We start from the raw sequence: 21740 nt of genomic DNA, 5'->3' as shown, positions 1-21740 counted from the left end.
CCCTTCTTGGCTTAAATTAGGGCAGATCCTGTTCGTTTCTTTGGCTTTGATGCGTGAGAGTTGGGTCATGTGAGAGGGTCACGTCTGATGAGCGAGGCCCCGTCACGCGGTAGAGCCAATGTCATGAGTTTGGGCTGAGGGAGGAGGACACCAACCTCTTGCTGGGGATAGAGTTGATGTCCCACATGCAGACGTGCCAGCATTGACCACCTTGTGTTTTCTTCCCCACTCCACAGTGACATCTCCATGCAAGATCCTCAAGTGCAACTCTGAGTTCTGGGCGGCCACGTCGGGCTCCCACCACCTGGGCACGGAGGAGGCCCCTGAATTTTGCACGGCACTGCGTGCCTACGCGCACTGCGCCCGCCGCACCGCCCGCACCTGCAGGGGTGACCTGGCCTACCACTCCGCCGTGCATGGCATAGGCGATCTCATGGGGCAACACAACTGCTCCAAGGATGGCCCCACATCCCAGCCCCGCCTCTGGACATTGCCTCCCGGGGATAGCCAGGAACGTTCCGACAGCCCCGAAATCTGCCACTACGAGAAGAGCTTTCACAAACACTCAGCCGCACCCAACTATACCCACTGCGGGCTCTTCGGGGACCCCCACCTCAGGACTTTCACAGACACTTTCCAAACCTGCAAGGTGCAAGGGGCTTGGCCGCTCATAGACAATAACTACCTGAACGTCCAGGTCACCAACACGCCGGTGCTGCCTGGCTCCGCGGCCACCGCCACCAGCAAGGTGAGCCTGGGGTATGTCCCCATGAGTAGAGGTGGGCAAGGGCAGAGCTGCTGTTGAACAGCTTTTCTTTCCACTGTCTCCTCCTCCACCATTTGCACATCTCCTTGGGGAGGGTAAGATTGGGTGGGAACTCCTCTGAATTTGAGCGTTTGGCCCTACGTATCAGACGTTTGTCCTTCCTTTGTCCCCACCTTCACTTAAACAGCCTGTGGTTTCTTCCTGAGCACATCCAGCCCCATCATGGTTAGCAGGTTGAGATGCTGCAGCTCAGAGGACCATCGTGGCTGAATCGGGGGATTGCAGATTAAGAGGGATCCCACATAGGGGACTCCAGGTTGCTGTGAACAGCCAGACCAGGAATGATGGTGGCACCTTTTAGAGGATACCTAAGGTCCAAGCAAACCCAAGGGTGCCCTCCAGGGAGGCTCCGGCTTGCAGGGAAAAGCCTGGAGAGAGCTGAGCTCCTCACACTGCCTTCCCCTCTGCCCAGGCACGTAATTGTCTCTGCGGTTTGCAGCCAAGTCAAGGCATTTTGTGGGGCACAGTCTGTTCTGGAGGTGCTTTGACAGCCTAAGTAAACATCCTGAAGGTACAAGGCAAACACTAAGAAAACCCAAGTGAAAACGTGGTGCTGTGATACAGCCGGACTTGCGTGGCGTGGCCTCAGCTTCAGCAGAGACCTGGAGCTGATGAACTGTTCTCTTGCTCCATGGTGCACAAGCTCTAAAGCTAACAGGCCATGTTTTGTGCCAAAAAAAGAGAGGCTCAGCAGGAGGCATCCTCTTGTTTTTGGAAGATGTCCTGTCCCAGCGTGTCTGGGAGTTCTGCGGCTCCCTGCTTGTGAGGAGAGAAGAGAAGTACATGTAGGACAGGGACAGCTTCTCAGCTCTGGATGTGACCTTTTTAGGCCAGCTGAAGCTGGCATTTTGGTTTTGACTTGTCCCCAGTAAACCTCCTTAAAGATACTTAATGATGCTCTCAGCTCCATACCTACCAAAGGACATCAAAACCTTCTGACAGAAGGCTGACTTGAGGAAGGTGGTCCTTAAGGACCCCAGGGATCTGCAATTTCTAGGCTGGATCCTAAGATCACCATCTTACTTGAACTTTTTCACGCGTTATTTGCCTCACAGGCTTGTGGTGAGGAGTGTTTAGTCATGAGATCTGCAGCATGAAATGTGGAAAGCATTACGGGGTCATTGCTAGAGAACCATGTGCTGTTGGATAGGATGGGAGCCTCTCAGTCCATGGGGCTCTTTGTATTTTTGCATGATGGTCTCAGGTCTAGCCTTCTTCCTCCAGCCAGAGGCAGGGAGGACATTGCCCGAGCTCTGGACAGCTCTGGGCTCCTCACCAGCACCACTGGAAGCAGAGGTGCTAGGAGCCACCACCATGCTCAACCCAATCTTTGGGAAGCCTCAGCTTTTCCCTTCGTACTCAGCCCTTGGATGTACCTGCCCTGTAGCTGCTGAAGCCATCTCTGCTCCAGCCCTGCCCCACTCTGGCCAGGTCTCAGTCTACCCCTTCATGGGGGCCACATGGTGGGAGGTCTTCCTTATCGCTCCTCCGTCATGGAAAGAGGTGCAGGAGGCAAAGCAAGAGGTGAAAGAGGAAACGTAGTTTGCATAGGAAGAAGAACAAGTTGTTCTTCCTCCCATCCAAACTCTACTGTTCCTCCTCCTCCTCAAGCCCTGCCCCCAAAGCCAGATCAGCAAGGGAGGAGCAAGCTCTGGTGAGGTCTTTTCTCCAGCAATGGACCCGTGTTTGAGGCGAGCCAAGGGTGGGGAGGCATGTTGGGCTCAGTCTATGCCCGTATCACCCCTAGAAGAGCCTGCCCACTTGAACATGGTGAACATGTGTGTGTCTGCATGGTAGAGATGGAGCACAATATGTTCCAGGGCCCAGAGGAGAAGACTCTGTTGGTCTGCAAGTGGCCAGGGAAAGGAAGAGGTCTGGCCCTTGGGATGTAAATGCCATTGGAGCCAGAGGAGAAGCTCCACCACCTCTAAGAGAGTCTGCCATCTCTGCCATCTGCCAGGCCCTGGAGGCAAGACAGTGCTGCATGCCCGGGCATGCTGCCACAGGCCTGTGCGTAACAACACTCCACTCGGCTCCAGCTACAAGGGAGCTCCTATGTTGGACCTGGAGATAAGAGCACAGATCCAGGTGGTACATTCAGTCCAGCCTCTGAGTCTGGACTCCATACACTGTGTCCTCATCCCTGTGCTGAAGCAGGATGGCCATGTCTGGGTGCCTAAAAGTTGGGGCAACTTCTTAGGATTAAGCACCTGCCCATGAGCTGAAGGCCACGCTCCCAGCCGGGCTGAGCAGACAGCTCCTCCACCTCCCGTGCCACTACTGATGGTGACTTTGTGCTGTCAGGTGGTCACTGCTGATTGTAACCCCATTGCTTTCTTTCCTCCCCCACAGCTCACCATCATCTTCAAGAGCTTCCAGGAGTGTGTGGACCAGAAAGTGTACCAGGCAGAGATGGACGAGCTCCCCGCTGCCTTTGCTGATGGCTCCAAGAACGGTGGGGACAAGCATGGAGCCAACAGCCTGAAGATCACTGAGAAGGTGTCGGGCCAACACATTGAGATCCAGGCAAAGTACATTGGCACCACCATCGTGGTGAGGCAGGTGGGCCGGTACCTCACCTTCGCCGTGCGCATGCCGGAGGAGGTGGTCAATGCCGTGGAGGACCGGGACAGTCAGGGCCTTTACCTGTGCCTCCGGGGTTGTCCGCTCAACCAACAAATTGACTTCCAGACCATCCGCTCGGCTCAGGCCACAGAGGGTCGTGCTCGTAGGAAGGGACCCAGCCTGCCAGCCCCCCCTGAGGCCTTCACGTACGAAACGGCCACCGCCAAGTGCAGGGAAAAGCTGCCCGTGGAGGACCTCTACTTTCAGTCCTGCGTCTTCGACCTCCTCACCACGGGGGACGTCAACTTCATGCTGGCTGCTTACTATGCCTTTGAAGATGTGAAGATGCTTCACTCCAACAAAGACAAGCTGCACCTCTATGAAAGGACACGGGACCTGGCCCCGGGCAACATGGCTCCCTCAGGACCCCTCCCCACCCTCTGGGTAGCACTGCTGTGTTTGAGTCAGTGTTGGTTGTGCTTGTTATAGAGGTTTGCTCCTTCACACCACAGAGAGTGGGGAAAGGGGTGCAGGAGGGAACCAGGGATGAGATGGCGGTGCTGGACAATGAGATGTTGGATATCAGAGCCGCATGGGTTGTCCTCAAACCTCAGCCACTCTCTTTGGCACCAGGTCCTCCACCTTCCCAGCTCTTGCCTGGGAGGAACGTGCTGCCAGTGGGACCAGTCAGGAGTTTTTGCTGGACTGTACCTTGGCTGGACCTTCCTCACCTCCCCCTCTCATTCTCCTCCCAGTAGTGTGGGTGCTGAGGAGCCCCCCACCTCCTTGTAGCACTCCCCAAGGTCCCGAAAACACACGTGGCAACTGTGACATTGGTGGGCGTGAATGTGGCTTTGTCTTCAGAGAGTAGAGCCTGCAAGGAGGACACAGAGCAGCAAGAGATGGGGCCAAGCCTGGCCAGCACAACAGGGCTGGGCTTTGTGCTTGCTGGGGCCGTGCTCTGCTATTTGGGCATGTCCCACTCTGCCCACGGCCCCATTGTTGCAGAAAGTGGTGCAAGAGGCCAAAATGTTGGGGAATGGTCCCATGCTTGCCTGGCCGCCAATGCCAGGCATCTTCTGGGTGAAAGGAGGACATGTTCCCCAAGCCTCGGCTTGCGTTTGCTGTGGTTCAAAGGGCATCTCCTATTTTAGCCAGTTCATTCGGCTGATTCACTCAGTAGTTTTATTCTTGGCTCCCTTGTCTCTGCTCGGACCCACTGAGGACTTTTGATGGCAACGGGAGAAACCTGGCCAGTATTCAAGCGGTTTCTACAACTTCTGCCCAGTGTTGGATGAGTTCCTCACACCATTTGCTCTCTAGTCCCCTAAAACTGGCAGCGGGGAGGCTGCTCAGTGGGAGACTCAATCCGCACCTCCCTCCAGCCCTGCACCCACTCGCCTGCCCACGGCTCGGCCAGGCCCTGGGGTGGAGCTGGAGCATCGTGCTCGGTTTGTTTGCTGCTAGGTCTCTGCTCCGCTCCTCATCCTGGGGCCGTGACTTGCAACCCCATTGCAGACCAGTTGCACCTTAAGCCCCTCTGGGCTTGAATCAGAAATGGGGCAATGTTAGAAATCCAGCCAGGAGATGGGATGCAGCAGAGGACCCCCCAACTGCCTCCAAATGTCTGTTCCTGGCCTCGAAACCATCGATAATTTTCCCCCACCACGTAGTGCTGCCCATCTCCTCCTCTCCATATTCCTCTGTGGTTCACCTCATCGCTCACTGAACAAACGGCAAGATCGCCTTTGGTCTGCATCCTGGAGACCTCCTGATGGGTTTCCTCTCCTTTCCTCAGGGGGAAGTTCCCAGAAACAAGCCCCAAAACTTGTGTGGTTCTTGGGGACACCTGCTCTCAAGGGAGGTCTCTGGGCATGATGAGACAAGCTAGCACCAAAAGAGGTGGGAACAGGCTACATTTGGCAGTCTGAACTGGTGCCGAGAGGCAGCCTGGTGTAAATACTCAACATGACTATTCATTGTGTCCTAACAGCTCTAGAGCTCCATTTGTAAAGCAGCAGAGAAATGCAAAATTGTGTCAATGGATGTAATTTATATTGTCTCTTTAATATATAGAGCCCTGGCATTGATCTCGTGTGACTGTACAGATGAAGAGATGTAATTGGTTTTTAAATGTTTAAGGAAAGAAAAGAAACAAAAAGATGTGTTTACTACTTTGCTCCTTGCTTTGTTTGCTAGTGCCCCAGGTATTCTGTTTAGGGAGATTTTGAAATAAGGATATCACAGTTTGGAGGCGCTGAGGGGAGCAACTACTGGACCATGGCACAGGACAGTTTAGTTTCCCAATGCACTAATTGCTCAGACAGGCTGAATTAGACTTTTTGTTTCCTTTGTTCAAGAAAGAACCAAGTTTTTGTCTTCCCTAGAAATTCAAAATGCAAGTTTTGAAAGTCAAAATTTGTCACTGGATAAGAGGAAACATTTGTTTCTTGCTGTGTTACCCCATAGATAACAGCAGCTGTGCAAAGCATCCCTCTGAAGACACGGTCCTTCTTGAAAGCAGTCTTAGCTGGCCAAGCCACAGTGTACCAACAAGTCAATAGTTCCCCTAAGACCTCCCTTTCCTATAAAGCGATCACCCTGCGGCACGATGTGCTGTGGTTTAGGGGTAATTTCCAGCCAAGGAAAATCTATTTGATTATGGCGTGGCTCAGTCCCACTGTCCAAGTGAGCACTCCAGTGGTGGCCGGCTGTCGTACGGTGGTTGGGGTATCCCTATTTTAGAAGCAAACAGTGAAGCACTTTATTTTGGTTGTGTTTGACCCAGTTCTGGTTAAAGGTGAAGTGTGGCCAAGAAAGACCCGATACTTGGAAACAAAAAAAAATACGTAGGCAAAGGGTGGGGCATTATGAGAAGGCCCTCCCCCCACCTCCTCCCTGTGTTGAGACCCACGGGAGTGTCACTGCATGTATATACTGTAAATTATTTATTGAGAGAAACGCAAGTAAAGTTTGAGGTTTTTTGACAATAAATGAGTGGGGTCTCATTTTGTTCCCGGTGTGTCGGGTTGTGCTGTTCACTACACAGGAGGCAAATGCTGCCCCATTTCTGCATTTACTCTAAAGCAGCTTTCATCCACCTGTAACCCAAGGACCCTTCAAGAGCTCATTTCTTGTCCTAAATGCTCCTGAGAATTTCACTGTGAAGTTTTATTTGTCTACAGCCAAACGAGAAAAATAAAATGGGGAGGGGGAATACAGGTAATAAGCTATTGGAGCCTTGCCTCTCTGGGAAAGGAGCTGTGCAGCAATGTAGTCCAAGCGGGTACCATCGCCCTTGCCCTGCTCACCCCAGCAGCTGGGATGTGCACCCCAATAATTTCCCCTTTTGATGAGCTTCCCTTTGTGGGAATCGCTCTTGGCCCCGGTTGGGTCTGTTAGTGCCCTCTAATGAGGGAAATCAGGACTGCAAACTTTTTTTGTTCATTTTCTTTTTGAGAAGCTGAAGGACTCCTTGTCCCGAAGCATCTGGGGCCAGGGAGATGCTAAGGCCGGGTGGGATGCCAGCACCTACTGGAAACATACATTACTTGGGCAAATCCATGCAAAGACAACCAACACCAGAGATTTGAGACTCGACCACCCCCTCCTTCAGAGCCCTGAAGGACCGGCAGCTTTTTGGAAAGAGCCAAACCCAGTCCCTCTGCCACCACTTGCACCAGCTCACAAGAGCTCGGATTTAGCTAAACCTGCAAAGTCCTATAAAAACTGCCCAAAGCATGGCGGGGCTGGTCGCTTGCTGCCCTGCCGAGACATCACCAATGGTCTCTAGCTTACGAGCCTTGGACAGCGAGCGGGCAGCAAGAGCACACCTGCATCTCCTGGTGGGACAAAGTGCTGGATGTAAGGAGATGGTGACCCCTCAGTGACCGGGATGCTCCTGTCCTCGTTAAATCACATGTGGCACTGAGGCTTCCCCAGGAGGTGAGTGGGGAAGGCACAGGCCATGCAGGGACACTGGGGCAGTGGTGGCAGCAATGACCCTAAAGCATCTCTGAGAGGTTCAAATTGCTCTCCAGGTCATGCTCCATGGGAGGTGAGGGTATAGCCCCAGCCTCTGTGGGCTCCAAGGCCCCATCCCACCATACCCTTTCATCCTGTGGTGGATGGCTGCTCAAGTGCCACAGCCTGGTGTCTCGGGTACGGGTTCAAGCCCTATTTTGGCTGTGCCGCCCCATCCCCTGGCCTTGGGCTGGAGCCTCAGCTGCTCTGAGCAACTCATCCGACCGCTCGAGGTGAGCGGGGACACAGCAGCCCCTGGCCGCTCTTCACACTCGGCTGTCTGGGAATAACCACAACTGCAGAATATTGTTCACCAAAAAATGGCTTTTTGCTGGGAACCAGCTGCCCTCTAGAGGGTCTGCTCTGGCACAGCGTAAAGCAAAAACGGGGGGCTTCTCAGCCTCCCTGCTCCCTCACTGGGGTGGGTGTGAGGCAGGGCTGGGGGTCCTGTTCCCTGCAGCTGCACAACGGCTTTGCCGACCACCTTGGGCATTGGGTGCCCCCTCACCGAGATAAGCCACCAGCAGTGACCATGGCTCCAGCCTGTGCAATGGGGACGCAGCCCAGCCTGGGCCCCCAGCCCTGCCCAGCACGCTAGGATGGCCACAGCGCTGCATGGACCATGTCCTTATGGAGGAGAAGCTCCTGTGGGACAGACTGGACCTGCAGAGATGCGGGAGGTTGCATCATGGCAAGGGGTCATTTCCCCATCGGCTTTGGTGAGGCCTCAGGATTTAACTCTTTGCAGCATGGCGCTGTGGATACGGGCTGGCAGGGCGATGCCAGGCTGAGCTGTGCTGGGGAGCTGATGCTGATGTCCTCAGCATCAGGGTGCCCATATCCTTACTTGCCCCACTGCTCCAGTTCCTCAGGCCCCTGCTTCTCCAGCTTTCCTGTGGATACCCCTGGAAAACAGATGAGTCAGTGCTGAATTAAAAAGATCACCTGCCTCAGGTAGATTCATCCCGCTGTGCTCCAGGCAGGGACACCCCAGACCAGCTCCCATAGTCCCCACACCTCCCTCCAGCCGAGCCCCCTCTCCCTGCTGCAGCACCACAGCTAACAGCCAGTAAGTCTTTCCATTAGGAAATCCGTTTTTCAGGGGCATATAACTCAGCTGTGAAATTTCACTCTTGGCTAAAACTTGGCTCAGCAGCAGAGAGGCTGGGAAGCGCAGGACACAGTGGCTACAGGTGTGAAAAGCACTTTTTACAATGAGCTCTTCTAACTCGGGAGAAAAGGCTTCAATCCCTGCACCGTGTCTTTCTGTGTGGGCCTCAGTGTGAACGGGTGGAGGGTAAAGACCAAACCAAAGCAGCCCGCAGGATGCCATCGCCTCCCACCTGGGGAGAGGGGAGAGGCACAACCTGCCCAAGAGGAGCTGGAGACAGAGCGGAGAACTCCACCGATGCAGCGAGAGCAGCAATTCTCCCAAAGAAAGGGGAATTCTCCCCAGAAAGGGTCTAAAAGAAGTTTACAGACCCCCAGAGATCCAGAAAAGACAGAGGTTGGATAAACATACAAACATTGGTACCATCCCAGTGAAATCCTGGTGGAAATGGGTGAGGAAATGCACGGCTTCTCCTGACCGGGTGGAAATTCCCATCTGAAGGGGTTGCCAAGGCTCTTATCACCGCAACTACATAAAACAGCCAAGAGAACATGCTTATTCCTGCACAGTGAAAACACCCATTGCTGCATTCCCCTGACTGGCAGGAAAGGGCCCTGTGACCCCCCCAAGAGCCCCGGTTTTAGGTGTTCACCCTGTGCTTCCACCAGACCGCCCGCCGTACCGAGGGGCTGCAGGCCCCTCCAGACACACCACGCTGGCACGGTTCTGAAAATCTCAGTAACACTTTTTAATATACAAGAATCAAAAGTACAGCAGTTTTACAATGTAGGAAAATTTAATACATACTATATAAACAACATATTTACATCAGAAATCACTAGGACAGTGGCATTTTTTCACAAATATAAATTAATATTAATTACTGTTTTTAGTCAACAGGTTTAAAAGTCCACATTTTTACAGTAAGAGTCCTTCTCTCCCCAGAGGGGAGGGGGAGGTTGGGAGGAAATGGGTGAAAGCAGAATAGTATTTTTGTGTGGATCACTTAAACTGTTCATGTAAGGACTTGAGAGCGGTCAAGTATCCATTTTGGTTGGGCACCACATCGCCTGTCCCCGCAGCAGGCTGCGGTCTGTAGGACTTCCATCATGAGAATTCACAACTTTACACCATTTCCAAAGGGGTCAAGCTGAAAAACTTTTTTTTTTTTTTTTTAAATTAAAAACCCAGCAAGTTGCTACTTTTTCCTGCAAAGAGGCTAGAGGGAATCCCGCAGCTGGTTTGGAAGGAAGAGCTGTACCAGATGTTGACACAAACACTGCAGTGAAAGTTTATGGCTGTAGACCTGTCCCCTCCAATCCCACTCACATCCAAGTGACTTGTGTCTGGTTATGGTCCCTGTGTTGAGGGGACATAAAATGTGTGTGTGTGTGTGTGTGCGCGCGTGCATGCACTCAGGCAGGACTTTCTCCCAAATCTAGTTCTCCAGCTTCATTAAAGCCAAGCCCAGCAAAGATCCACCCACCATGAGTGAACAAAACTATGTGACTTCAGTATCAGGCTAGCGTGACAGTGGGGACAGCTCTTCAGTGGATATGGGTAAAGCTTCTGCTGTTGCACAAGAAGGAAACCCTAACCAACCTCATGCCTGGAACCCAGGACGAGCGGAAACCCCCACGTCTGGACACAGAAAATGCCTCTTGCTGGGGTTCAAAGTTTTCCTGCACCAACCGTTAACACTGGTCTGGCCAGTATTGCCTTTTGCTACAAGTGTATGGCACGAACTTTCCATCATGATAGCACCGCTTGGTGAACAAAAAGAGCAATTCTCTTTGCCTCTCCGAGGTTTCTTTCATTTTCACATTAAAAGCTAATACCTCTGAAAAGAAAGGACCTCTTTGTTGAATACCACAGCAAGCGCGCCTGCAATCACAGCTTAGTGAGAAACGCCGCGGAAACGTGCTATCCCAACACCTCCCATCACCCGGCAGCTCCAAGGGGGACTGTGGAAGACTTGCCTTCACCTCCTTCTGCACAGGCAAACACAACCGTAACACTTTCTCGGGGCAGTACAGTGCCCCTAAGGAAGCAAAACTGCCCTGCATTTGGTGGAAATCTTGCAAAATAAAAACAAAAGGGGAGCAAAAGACTTCCCCTGTGTCCCATCAAAGCAGCAGGCTCAGAGAGGAGCGAGTGACGGCAGATTTCAAGGGATGCACTGCATGGAGGGGGGACATAGGGGTATTAGTGTCTGTGTGCGCCTTCCAAGGCGCTGGCTGGAGTCAGGAAGCCAGCCCTGAACACCCATCTCCCTTCAGTCTTTCAGGAAAAGGACATCACAGCTTATTAGGGTCAGATACTGGCATCTTAATAGGAGGCCTAGCTTCTGTGCCCCACCAAAAAGAGGAGTCTGGAACAGCCTGGTCTTCGATACTGAGCTCCGGGAGATGATGCATCCCCAGACACCATGCTCTGGGCAGCCTGGCTGTTGGGATAGCTTTGTGGTCTTCAGGGATGCGACTCTACAAACAAAGACCTAGGACCTGAAAAATAATCCCCCAAACTAGTTCTGGCCAGCAATCTGTGCGCAACCCCTTTTACCACACCAGTCTCCAGGCTGGACACTGTTCTGCATCATATGCTTTGGCTCCAATACTTGGAGGAGTGTTTGCTCAGTCCACTGAGCTGGGCTGCAGATTCCTCTCTTCCTTCTGCCATGCTGGGCTCCAAAGACATTTGCTCCAAGAATTTTGAAGGACCCAGTCCTGAATTCCTCATTCTCTCCCTGCTCACCTAGGTGCTAAGCCCCCAGGCACGTTTCCAATTTAGACAGACAGAAGGTCTTTCAGTGCAGGTACTTTTAGCAATTCAGAGTTACTGCTGAATGTTGGAATGGTGGCAGGAAGGTGACCGTTCGCTGAACAGTGATCAGTCCACTGGATTCCTATTTAACTCTGCTCTACCATCCCTTATCCTTTAGTTGCAGTAAAGGTTTGTGATCACTGTTTAGCAAAGCACAGAGAGAAATGCCTTGCCCAAAGACTGGAGCGCTTCAGTGGCAGGGAGATTAGGAGCTTCAGGATTCCCAGGTGTCCAGAGCCATCTTTTGACCTTGCAGTTCCCAGCCAGTATCTGTTAACTTCCTGGACCATCCAAGCTGCCCATGCCAGAAGAGCAGAGTTCTGTTATGAATTCCTGAGCTCTGTCCACGGGGAGATAATGTTCTCACCCCAATTTCTTTCCTACTGGTTAGAAGTGAACTAAGCCTTTCCCAAAGCCCCCTGGAGTTCAGATTTGCCAGTTCCAGCCCTGGAGATGGGAGGAAGACCCCCCACCCCTCTTCTGTGGCAGGGGACGCAACAGCAACCAAAGCAGAGCCAGTTTCTTGAAATGCATAAAGACATGGAAATGATAATGTGGCCAGGAAAGCAATGGATTGTCACCAGCTCGGCTCCAGCTTCTTTGGAGTCACTCTGCAAGGACATTGAGTCCCTCTTTCAACCAAGCTTGGCTGTTGAGGGATTCACCTGTCCCTCCTTGAATACATCCTCCCATTGCCCTATCCTGGTTACACACAAAGCCCAAGCAACCTGTTTATCCCCAATCCCAAAGCAGCATGTCACATAACATCAAGTCAGGGCAGGCACGCAGCCTTCTGCACAATCCTAAGCAGCATCAATCCGCCTTCCTGGTTTGGGGAAACACTGGCTGGGGAAAATTCCCTTGGGTCCATCAGACTGGGGAAAACAAAAACAAATGAAACAAAGAATGAGGCAGCAAGGCCTGGAACCAAGACTGGTTCCAGTGTTCAATGGTAGAAGAGGGGAAAGAAAACGGGAATCCAAACCAGAACCAAGAACTAGGGAAAATCTTCCTCCACGTACTCCCCCCAAATCCTCCTTGACCCAGTAAGATGATAGCAGCATGTTCAGAGTTTCTGGTTGCTGGCTTGGAGAAACCAGCCGTTGTTGCATCAAACCAAGTTATTTCAGATGTGCGCTTTCCCGCTCTCAGTAACTTTATGTTTTCCGAATGTTCCAGTTATAATCTGGATTGTTTTTCTGTTCTAACGACCTATCCAGAGGTGACCTGTGATCAAGAGGTGACTTGGAATCGTGGGGGGATTTCTGAGAAGGGGGCGAGCGAGGGTCCGACACTGCTGGGTGAGGTGGAGGGAGAGGCTGTTTGTAATCTCCGGATTTGTCTGTGTGGAAGGACCGGTAGTGGTCTGAAGGTCCTTGGCCATGGTATCCCATGGGTGGCCTGTGATCAGACATCCGTCGGAAATCCTGCTGGTGGTAGTTCTGAGGCCTGAACTCATCAGATCGTCGACGCTTGGAATCGTGGTGGTGCCTGCAGAGAGAAAATGAATGGATGGAGATCAGTTCCTCAAGGAAAGCCTGGCCACCACATCCAGGTGCATCATTGCAAACTCCTCCCAGCCCTTCTGAAATGAAAGGGAATACCTGTCGTAATAATCTCGGTGGCCTCTGTGGTCTCGGTCACTGTTGTACTGTTCATATGGCCTCTTGCGGGAGAGGTTATTTGGTCTGTAGTTCCCAGAGCTCCGGTGGGGCTCTCCACGAGACCGCCGATCCCCGTAGTGGTGGTCCTTGTACCAGTGCTGCTCATACTGGTGATGCCGCTCCCCACCCCACATCTGGTTGCTGTTGCCACCATAGTTGAACTTTCGATCCCTTTGCCATTCTCCTCGGTCTGCAATGAGGAAAGCACCAGCAAGTGTCTTTCATACTTTAGTTTAAGCCCATTACTTTGCTGAATTCTCAAAGAAATTATAACTATTGCTGTGCCCCTTTAACTTTTTCCTCCCTAAACTATGTGGGCCCAGTTTTATTCTTTGAATTTCTTTATCATTATTCTAGCAAATCTTATTCTGCCCTGTTCTTATACTCTTTAAAACAGTCTCAACCCAGATCAGGACAGAATGATCAGGAGAGCTGGAACCAAGTTCTTCAAAGTAAAATAAAGAGGTTTGCACCCGTTTATCTAAACTAGCTCTGAAATCAGTTTAAATGAAACCAGCACAACTTGCAGAGAAAACCCTCACCTGAGACTGGTCATGGACTGAGTGGGCTAGAGAATGCAAGATTTCACTGGTTAAATAAGAGGCAAATGGCACACACAGTAAGTACAGTGGTAATATATGTTCCATCCCATCACCTTAAACCTGACCAGCCACAAGTCCCAGAAGGATTTGTGTTCAAGAGCAAACAGCCATTAGGTTAGAAGGGATGGTTCCTCCTGCCTTGCCAGCACTCACCTGTGTTGCTAAAATGTCTCTTGTTCGGATGGCCATAGTTGTCACGCGGGTGCCCATGCATCTGCTGCTGGGCATGGGAAGGGGGCAAGTGGATCTTCTGGGAATGAGGATTGTGAGGCACGTGAGACTGGGACATCACAGAATCGCGGCTGGAGCCTGAAGGTTCTGGGCGGAATGGCTTCTTCATGCTGGACATGTCCTCCTTCTTCTTCTGCTCCTGCAAGGTGGAAGAGAAGGTTACAGCTCAACTGCTCTTCCACCAAAAGATGCAGACTGTCAGCAATGGCCTTGTCTGTCAGGCTCAGGATTTTTCTAGAGAGTCCCCATGCTGTGGGCCACCCACCTCTTTGAGGACTTAGGGAACCAACTGTGGCCAAGCATGGTATGAATGGCAATGGTACAAATGCAGTGGAGGACAGGCACAGTTTTGCCCCACGTGGCTCTGCTTCTACATCCTGTCTCTACAGGGCAGCACTCCCAGGCTTTTCACTCTAAAGGTCAACTCAACACAACGTGCCACACCAAGCAATGCTTTTTCTTGGTCAGAACAGCCAGGACAAAGTGACTGGTGTTGTTAGGTGAAGGTAGAAATGCCACATGAAAGAGGACGCAAATGCAACCAGACTTTAGATGTTAAGAAAATCACAGACTGCCAACAACAATAAAGAAAGCCCACGGTAAGAGGCAGAAAGTATTGGCACTTCAAGTGCGACAACTTTTAAAGATGGCAGCTGGAGGGAAGGCACTTTAGATCTCACCTCCTCTTCCTGCGATCTCTTCTTATGAGCCATCTTGTAGAGTTTGTGCAGTTTTCTGGCATCAAATTCTGTGAATTTTGACACAAATATCCATAGGTTCCTAGAAGGACATGAACATTTTCTGTTAATTGCTACATCAGCAGTTTAACTGCTAACTGCTTTCAAACCAACATCAAATCAGTTCTACCCTCTCTGGAAAACAGTCTCAAACCAGATCAGGACAGGATGATCAGGAGAGCTGGAACCAAGTTCTTCAAAGTAAAATAAAGAGGTTTGCACCCGTTTATCTAAACTAGCTCTGAAACCAGTTTAAATGAAACCAGCACAACTTGCAGAGAAAACCCTCGCCTGAGATTGGTCATGGACTGAGTAGGCTAGAAAACACAAGATTTCACAGGTTAAATAAGAGGCAAATGGTACACTCATCCACATAAAACCCAGCAGCCTCTATCATTTTAAAATATCATAGACCAGCCAAAGAAAATGAAATGATTCCTCACCTTCTCCATAGCTTGATATGATCCTGGTCAGTGTAGGCTTTAAGGCACTCAGAAATGCGGTCCCCAATTTTTAGGAGACAGTTGCGTGTGTGCTCCAGCTGTTCTTGAACCGTCAGTCCCTTATCAGGCTTATCAAGTTGCTTCAGTGCTTTTTTGACTGGTCTCATCCTTTCCTTGCACTTGAAAAAGCAATAGAGAGCGGAAAATTATTCATTTGGCACAGGGCTCTACACTATTTCCTTGTTAATCAGACAGAGCTGGAAGAACTTCATTAGCACAAGATATTAACTTTATCTGACCATTAGGCAAGGAGAAATCAGCTATGAAAATAGCAACAGACAAGAGTCTCCCCACCTACACTGCCCCCCCCCGTTTCCCCCTCCCGCCTTTTAGAGGGGAACAATTTGCTTTGCAAACCATAACCGCACACGGTCTGCTCTTGCACTGATCCCACGGCAGGCAGGGAAGCGTAACCGAGCACTGACATGCTGAACCAACAGTCCCAGTTGAATGAGTGCTCACTCAATAGCCTCCCTGTCCATCCCCATCTGTGGTTGCTTTAATCTCTCCCTTTTACCAAAACTGGAAGACATGAGATGAAAGCACCATCTTTTTTGGCTGTGTGCATCAACAGCGGGCATAGACAGTAAATCAGACAGGTTTCTACTGCCTGGCTGGACCTTTCATGCATCACAGAGGGTAAGTTAAAGAAAAAAAACAGACAAAAATAACACAGGACCTGCAGCGAATACACAGATTTGCATTTAGAGAACTGCTTTTAAAATGTGATATTTCAGCATTTCCCTGTGCAAGTCAGGCCAACTACAGTCTGCCATGACAACTTTTACTAAAAGACTGTTTTTACAAGGAGCCTTGCAGGCATGTTTGCTGCAAGAGCATGTACACAAGTATGGAACTGCTTACAGCTCAGACAACTCCATACCTCCTACAGCCATACAAGGTCACCCTCAAAACTCTCCCGTATTTCCCTGGCTGGAAGAGCCCTAATGACTTCTTGGCTTCTACAGCAGACAGATTCACACAAAAGGCTGCAGAGTCTTCTGTAACCCAGGGCTGTCAAATGAGTGGTGGGGATTTATCAGCTGAAGAAGAGAGTTCTGTTGACATGCTGGCCTCTTCTGCCCTGGCTGGTATCCCTGGCAGAGGGAGGGGATGAACATGTGCGCTCATGCAAAGCTGAATTTTGAAGAGAGTTATCTGAGCCCTTTAACAGTGCAATTGCTTGGTGAGAATCAGGAGCTGAAAGAGCTTTGAAGTTTCTTCCAGTTGAAGTGCCATTTACAGCAGCCAGCTGGTAGGCACAGAGGAGGCTGGTGGACAACTCTTGTACAGGGTTGTTCTGCCATGCTCTCAGATCAGCCAGAGGAAATCACTGTGGGGCACTAGGAGGGGGATCACACCCTGACACCTAAAACACACCCTTGGATAACCTGTAAGCAAACCTTGGCTGCTTTGCTGGAATCTCTGCCAATGCCCTCCCATCTCCTGAGGAAAATACTCACTATACTGAATGTTTCTTGGTCCAGATCATCATCCTCGTCTTCTCCAATGGGGATCGGTTCACTCCCTGCGGTAATGTGGACAGGACCTTGCGATCTCTTCCCTTTACTTCCAGATTTGGCTTCACCACCTTTAGGCTTTATGAGGACAAATTACACGCATCACATGATGAGCCAGACTGCAGGATCCCAAGTGATCCAACTAACAACCTCCGCACTATTGTTACTGGCAGCTGTTAAACCCCGGGCACCGCTCCTACAACTTTCATCCCAAGATCTCAAACTGTTTAGCTGCAATGCCTCTATTTAGCTTTACGTCATTCCTGAGGGAGTAGAGAGAAGTCAGAGCCAACATTTTGGACATGAATACAATATTCATACTCATGGAGAGAAAAACCAATGTTGAAGACTTGGAAGAGAGGTTAAGCTAAAGAATATATATCCCTTGCAAAGGACAGAGCTCAGAGTAGTCTCACATCTACGAGGATGTGCAACTTCATGTGATGTCACCAGTCCTCAGACCCTCTGGAAAGCAACCTCAAATCATGGCCTGTTAGTGTAAATTTTGACTTGCATGACTTATCTGCAGTCATAGCCCTTTAGGGTCATAGTCACACCAAAAATCACTGGAAAGCAAACTTTCCCCTACATATGCAACAAAACTCTTGGTTTGCACTTATGACCTCAGTGTCAAAACACACTGGGCATGCAGTACCTACCTGTTCCTTGGACAGGTCCTCCAGGTCCTTATTATAGGGGCTTTTACCCCCCTTCCAATTTGAACCCAGCCTCAGGGCAGTTGTACCCAAAATTCAGCAGACATTTTAGTCCACAACATACCACTGATGTTGAAACACTCATTCTGGTGAGTCCTGAACAGTGACAAGGACAACTTACAGTCTTGATGATGTGGACAGCTGGGTTATTTGAGGTGAGTTTAAATCACAGGGGAATACAGACAAGGAGCTGTCAACCCTGTGATAAATCACAGCTGAACACAACTTTGATCTGAGCGCTCCAGGCTTTTCCCCCTTTTCTTCCTTAACATCAGCTATTTGGCCATATTGCTGTCACAGGGACAGCTGTACTTTAAAGGCAGTCTGACAAAATCTCTTCCTTTTTGCTCACATTCCATCAAGCTTTAAGATATATTGCTTTTTCTACTTTTTATTGCAATTTTTCACAATAAGAATTCAGAAGGGCTGAAAAACAGATAATACCTCACTTCACAGTGCTTCATTGCTGTCTCTTCACAGAGGGCCTTTAATGAATCATAAGTCTCATAGCCTGCCCTTCTGTTCAGAGACTTTCCTATCTCTTAAACTGCTCCTGAGAGTACCACATACCTTCTCTTTCTTATCTTTTGTCTTCTTTTTCTCTTTATCGCTTTCCTTTTCTTTCCTAGTGGTTGTTTGTTTTTCCTTGTTCTCTTTGTTCTCTTTCTTCTTCTGTTTCTTTTTCACTGGGCTCTTTTCCAAGCCATCCTCCTAGAAAAACAGCCACAGCACAAAGTTGGAGTCCCTCACCTCACGTGCACTTTCTTCTGTAAAACTTACATCCTTGAAATGCAGGCAATTTTTGAGGTCCATCCAAATTTGCCCTCGCACCTCTTCAACCAGAGAGCAAGCCCTGCTTACCCAGCTGCAATCCACCCAACCCTTGACAAAAGGGTATAAAAAAAATAGATGAGCCCTAATCTGTAACTAGCTGGCAAACTGCAGATAAGCACTGCTTTCCTATGCCAGCTGTGCTTGAGAATGCTCAGCCCCTAAGGTAGATACTGATCAGCACATGAACAAAAAGCCTTAGACTAAAAGCCAAACCACTCAAAGACAGAAGGTTTTCTAAGCAACACCATGACCTTAGTAAACTCCAGCTTCACCACTGGCTGACGTACTGAAAAGGAGAGGGAAACAATTCTTCTTTCTCTCCTTTATAAGGGCAACAGACTTTGTCCTGAGACAACCTTTCCTCCAAATCAGTATGTGGATGTGTGTGGCCATTCTAGGACCTCCCAAAACACTTAAAGCACTAACCTAAAAGAGTGGGTAGGAATGGTCCTTCTTTCACCCCAACAGTGGTATATATGTTTTTGTGAGTTTGCCAATCTGTGGGAATGCACTCTGTGGTGCCACCCGACTCCACAGGGCGTTTGCTAGGGGTGCTTCTCAAGGTGAGTTTCTGCACTAACAACATAGCTCAGGGAAACCTGGAAAAGCCACTATCCATCAAGCTGACTCACCTTGACTTCACCTTCTTCTGACTGGTTGTCTGAGTGCCGAGGAGAGGAGAGTTCATTCCCATGCTCATCTTTGACTTTGGGAGCCTTGTTCTCTTTCTTTACTCGTGGTTTCCTCTTCTTTAGCTTGCCCTGGTGAAAACACAGAACAAGTCAGGGCAAACAAATAGGTACAGCTACTTCCTGGGGACATATCCCATCTCCTGAACATCTTGCAAACAGTTACAGGTCCTGCAGGGTGGCAGGAAGCCTGATGAGCCTGAGTCCTTCAGTAAGTGTAATAATTACCTGCCCCTTACTAATTATGATTTCAGTATCACAGTGCAAACAGACAAGTCCATATTGTTTCACACAGATGATGTTCAGTGACCTGAGAACATAGGCTGTCTCCCGCCATCAGCCAACCACCCATCCCAAAAACCCCAGAATCAACCAGCCACATCTCACCTCTTCCCCATCTTTCATGTTTTCTTTCTTGTCCAGATCTTTCTTCAACAGTTTCAGTAGATAATCAACTCGGGTCTGGAGCTGTTTTCCCTGAGGTTTCTTATCTGTCTCAACAGGTAGGATCTTTGATAAAGAAGAAAAAAAAAAAAATACACCCACATGCACCTATCAAACCTTGACAAAAGAGTTGCACACTAGCAGCAGTTCTTCCAGGCCCAGCAAAGAGTTGGAGATGCTGCACCTTCTAGGGGAACAAAAAGGTTCAAGCCTTTCTTCCAGCTCCCACACAGACTCTCCCTGCCTCATCAAATGCAAAGCTCCTAGCAAGCATCGCTACCCTTGGCTTTCTGCAGAAGTGAAAGGACCCCAAGGCAGCTCCCTAGATTCTCTACAGTCTCTCTTGTAAGTGTGCAAAAAGAAGAAAAAAAACTTTGCAAACTATATTTGGGACCTTGAGTTGCAAAACTGAGTCCACTGTCCTTGACAGATCAGATTTGTTTGTGACAGCCTTGTCACAGGAGGCTGGTCCCCTCTGGTGACCTGAGACATTGCTACAGCAATGATACAGATGCAGAATTTTTAGTGGAAAACAAGGGCTGCAAGGTGCCACTTTGTGGAGGAAGTATCTCAGCTTGCCAACTAGGTTACCTTCACACTTCATTGGAAATTGGGTGGCATGTCTCAGGCAATTTTTTCCATTGTAAAATGCCTCTCTGAACTTCATGTAGGAGGGCTCTCAGTCACAGTCTGATCTTTGCTAAAAACACTAGTGGGGACGTCATGGGAATGTAGAGCATTGGCAGCAAAGCTGGTGTAGAGATTGTCGATGTTCCTCAGCCCCTTTGTTGCTGTTCACTCTCCTTCCATTGTGCTGACACAACAGATGGCGGCTTGTTTTTAACCTGGATCATTTCAACATGGCCCCCATAAACAGTTCTTATGGGAATGACTGAGGAGCATAGGAACAAGATGGAGGCTTTCCAGCTGGCTTTGCTGCCATAGCCAGCCATGTAACTATACCCTCAAAGCTAACACAGACCAGTCTTGACACAAGCAGTGTCAAATCTGTGAAAAATTATTTCCACACAGAAATTCAGACTGAGCTTCTTGTGAGATGCTCAAGGAAATATCAAGTCACGATTATGCAATGCACCCTCTATACTGTGCATGTAACCACACATGTCAGCATTACCATTTTCTTCCTGCATCATTTCAGTGTGGTTCATATGGTACCGTTCAGAGAAAATTTACTGCCAATCAAATAACACAACTCTGCTTTCCATCAAGCATGCAACATTCCATGGAGGTCACTCTTTTCCTCATTATTATTTATTATTATTTTTGGAGTGGTTACGAACATATACATCTGTTTCTGGAGTAAAGCAAATGTTCTCTATGAACACTGCAATGGACCCAATGCAAGCAACAAGCAAAGTGACCTACCTTATCAGATAACTTCAATTCTGGATCTGTTTTGATTAGCTCCCAGTTTCCATAACCATGCTCGTAAATTCCCACTAACAAGCGAGAATCCTCCTCCACTCCCCAGTCTACATCAAAATGGGCAGCTTTGACACGGCACGTCAGGCGGTACCTGAAGGCATTTCAAACATGAGCTACTTTTAATGCTGTGGAGGATAAAGCAAATCCATATATCTAGGCTATTCTCTTTCCACTACAAAATCCAAATTCCCTGAGCCTCTTTCTGCATTGCCTACTTAGCCAAACTCACTTCTTCCTTTCCTCTGGGTCCGTGGGAATTGATTTATGCAGCATTTCAAACTCCTCTTCATGCTGGATGATGGATTTCACATTGACTTGGACACCAGAAATCTTGATAGTAGGACCTCTTCTTTTTCCAGGTCCTTTCCCTGTTCAACAATAAAACACAGCAACTAGGAGAACTCTTACAGAAAGTAGTGCCTCTGTGAAAATATCTAGTCACACAGAAATCAAGACCTTGCCTGTAACCTCTTATTTAAACATAAGGCTGTGTGCTAAGGCAGGCCCAAAATATAAGTTTTCTTTCACTCACTCGCTTAGATCTGCAATCCAAACACCTCCCAGTATCATTTTCTTAAAAATACATCTAAGTATGCTGGAGCTGTTGCTTCAGTAGTTTTGCTCAGCTGCAACAGGCAGAGACCCATTGGGAAATCCAGCCCAGACCCCATACATAGCGTGGTTGACGATACCAGCTCTGGGAAGTGCTAATTGTGGATCCAGCTTTACCATGGAGTACACAGCACCAGTTTGATTCCCAATCCCAGGAGCAGTTAAAATGTGATCTGCTTTGCCTTGTGGCCCAGCATTAAATAAGCTGGTTACTTCAGCATCTCCCCATGAAAACTCATATTCAGCACAAGCCAACAGACCCAAATGGCACTTTCCAGTCTGAGCAGAAGGCTCAGGAGTTTCTCTCCATTGGTGAGAGCTGCCTGATAGAGATGGGATGGTTTAAGTGTGTGCTTGTTCTTTGCTTTTAAGTCGCAATGTGACATGCCTCTCC

The 21740-nt window shown here is 49.4% G+C and overlaps 2 protein-coding genes across 2 annotated transcripts in view; one reads left to right on the top strand and one right to left on the bottom strand.

Annotated features, from left to right (window-relative positions):
* Positions 1 to 228: 228 nt before the first annotated feature.
* Positions 229 to 4007, top strand: RGMA (repulsive guidance molecule family member a). Its single transcript, XM_009700867.1, has 2 exons — positions 229 to 748; positions 3179 to 4007. The coding sequence occupies exons 1-2, from the start codon at positions 434 to 436 to the stop codon at positions 3878 to 3880; spliced, it is 1017 nt and encodes a 338-aa protein (XP_009699169.1). The 5' UTR covers positions 229 to 433; the 3' UTR covers positions 3881 to 4007.
* An 8498-nt stretch (positions 4008 to 12505) lies between these two features.
* The window catches only part of CHD2 (chromodomain helicase DNA binding protein 2), a 53332-nt gene continuing 44097 nt past the window's right edge, over positions 12506 to 21740 (bottom strand). Inside the window, exons 29-39 of the mRNA XM_009700866.1 lie at positions 20964 to 21102; positions 20675 to 20825; positions 19232 to 19354; positions 18788 to 18916; positions 17892 to 18032; positions 16549 to 16683; positions 15026 to 15204; positions 14526 to 14625; positions 13768 to 13984; positions 12953 to 13202; positions 12506 to 12839 (exon numbers count right to left, since the gene is read on the bottom strand). Of these exons, the coding sequence (XP_009699168.1) occupies positions 12506 to 12839; positions 12953 to 13202; positions 13768 to 13984; positions 14526 to 14625; positions 15026 to 15204; positions 16549 to 16683; positions 17892 to 18032; positions 18788 to 18916; positions 19232 to 19354; positions 20675 to 20825; positions 20964 to 21102 (1898 nt within the window). The remainder of the gene's footprint in view (positions 12840 to 12952; positions 13203 to 13767; positions 13985 to 14525; positions 14626 to 15025; positions 15205 to 16548; positions 16684 to 17891; positions 18033 to 18787; positions 18917 to 19231; positions 19355 to 20674; positions 20826 to 20963; positions 21103 to 21740) is intronic.

This window comes from Cariama cristata, unplaced genomic scaffold (genome assembly GCF_000690535.1).
Source record: "Cariama cristata isolate BGI_N322 unplaced genomic scaffold, ASM69053v1 scaffold19115, whole genome shotgun sequence".
In the NCBI taxonomy this organism is placed as follows: domain Eukaryota; kingdom Metazoa; phylum Chordata; class Aves; order Cariamiformes; family Cariamidae; genus Cariama; species Cariama cristata.
This window is presented reverse-complemented; position numbering and strand designations above follow the sequence as displayed.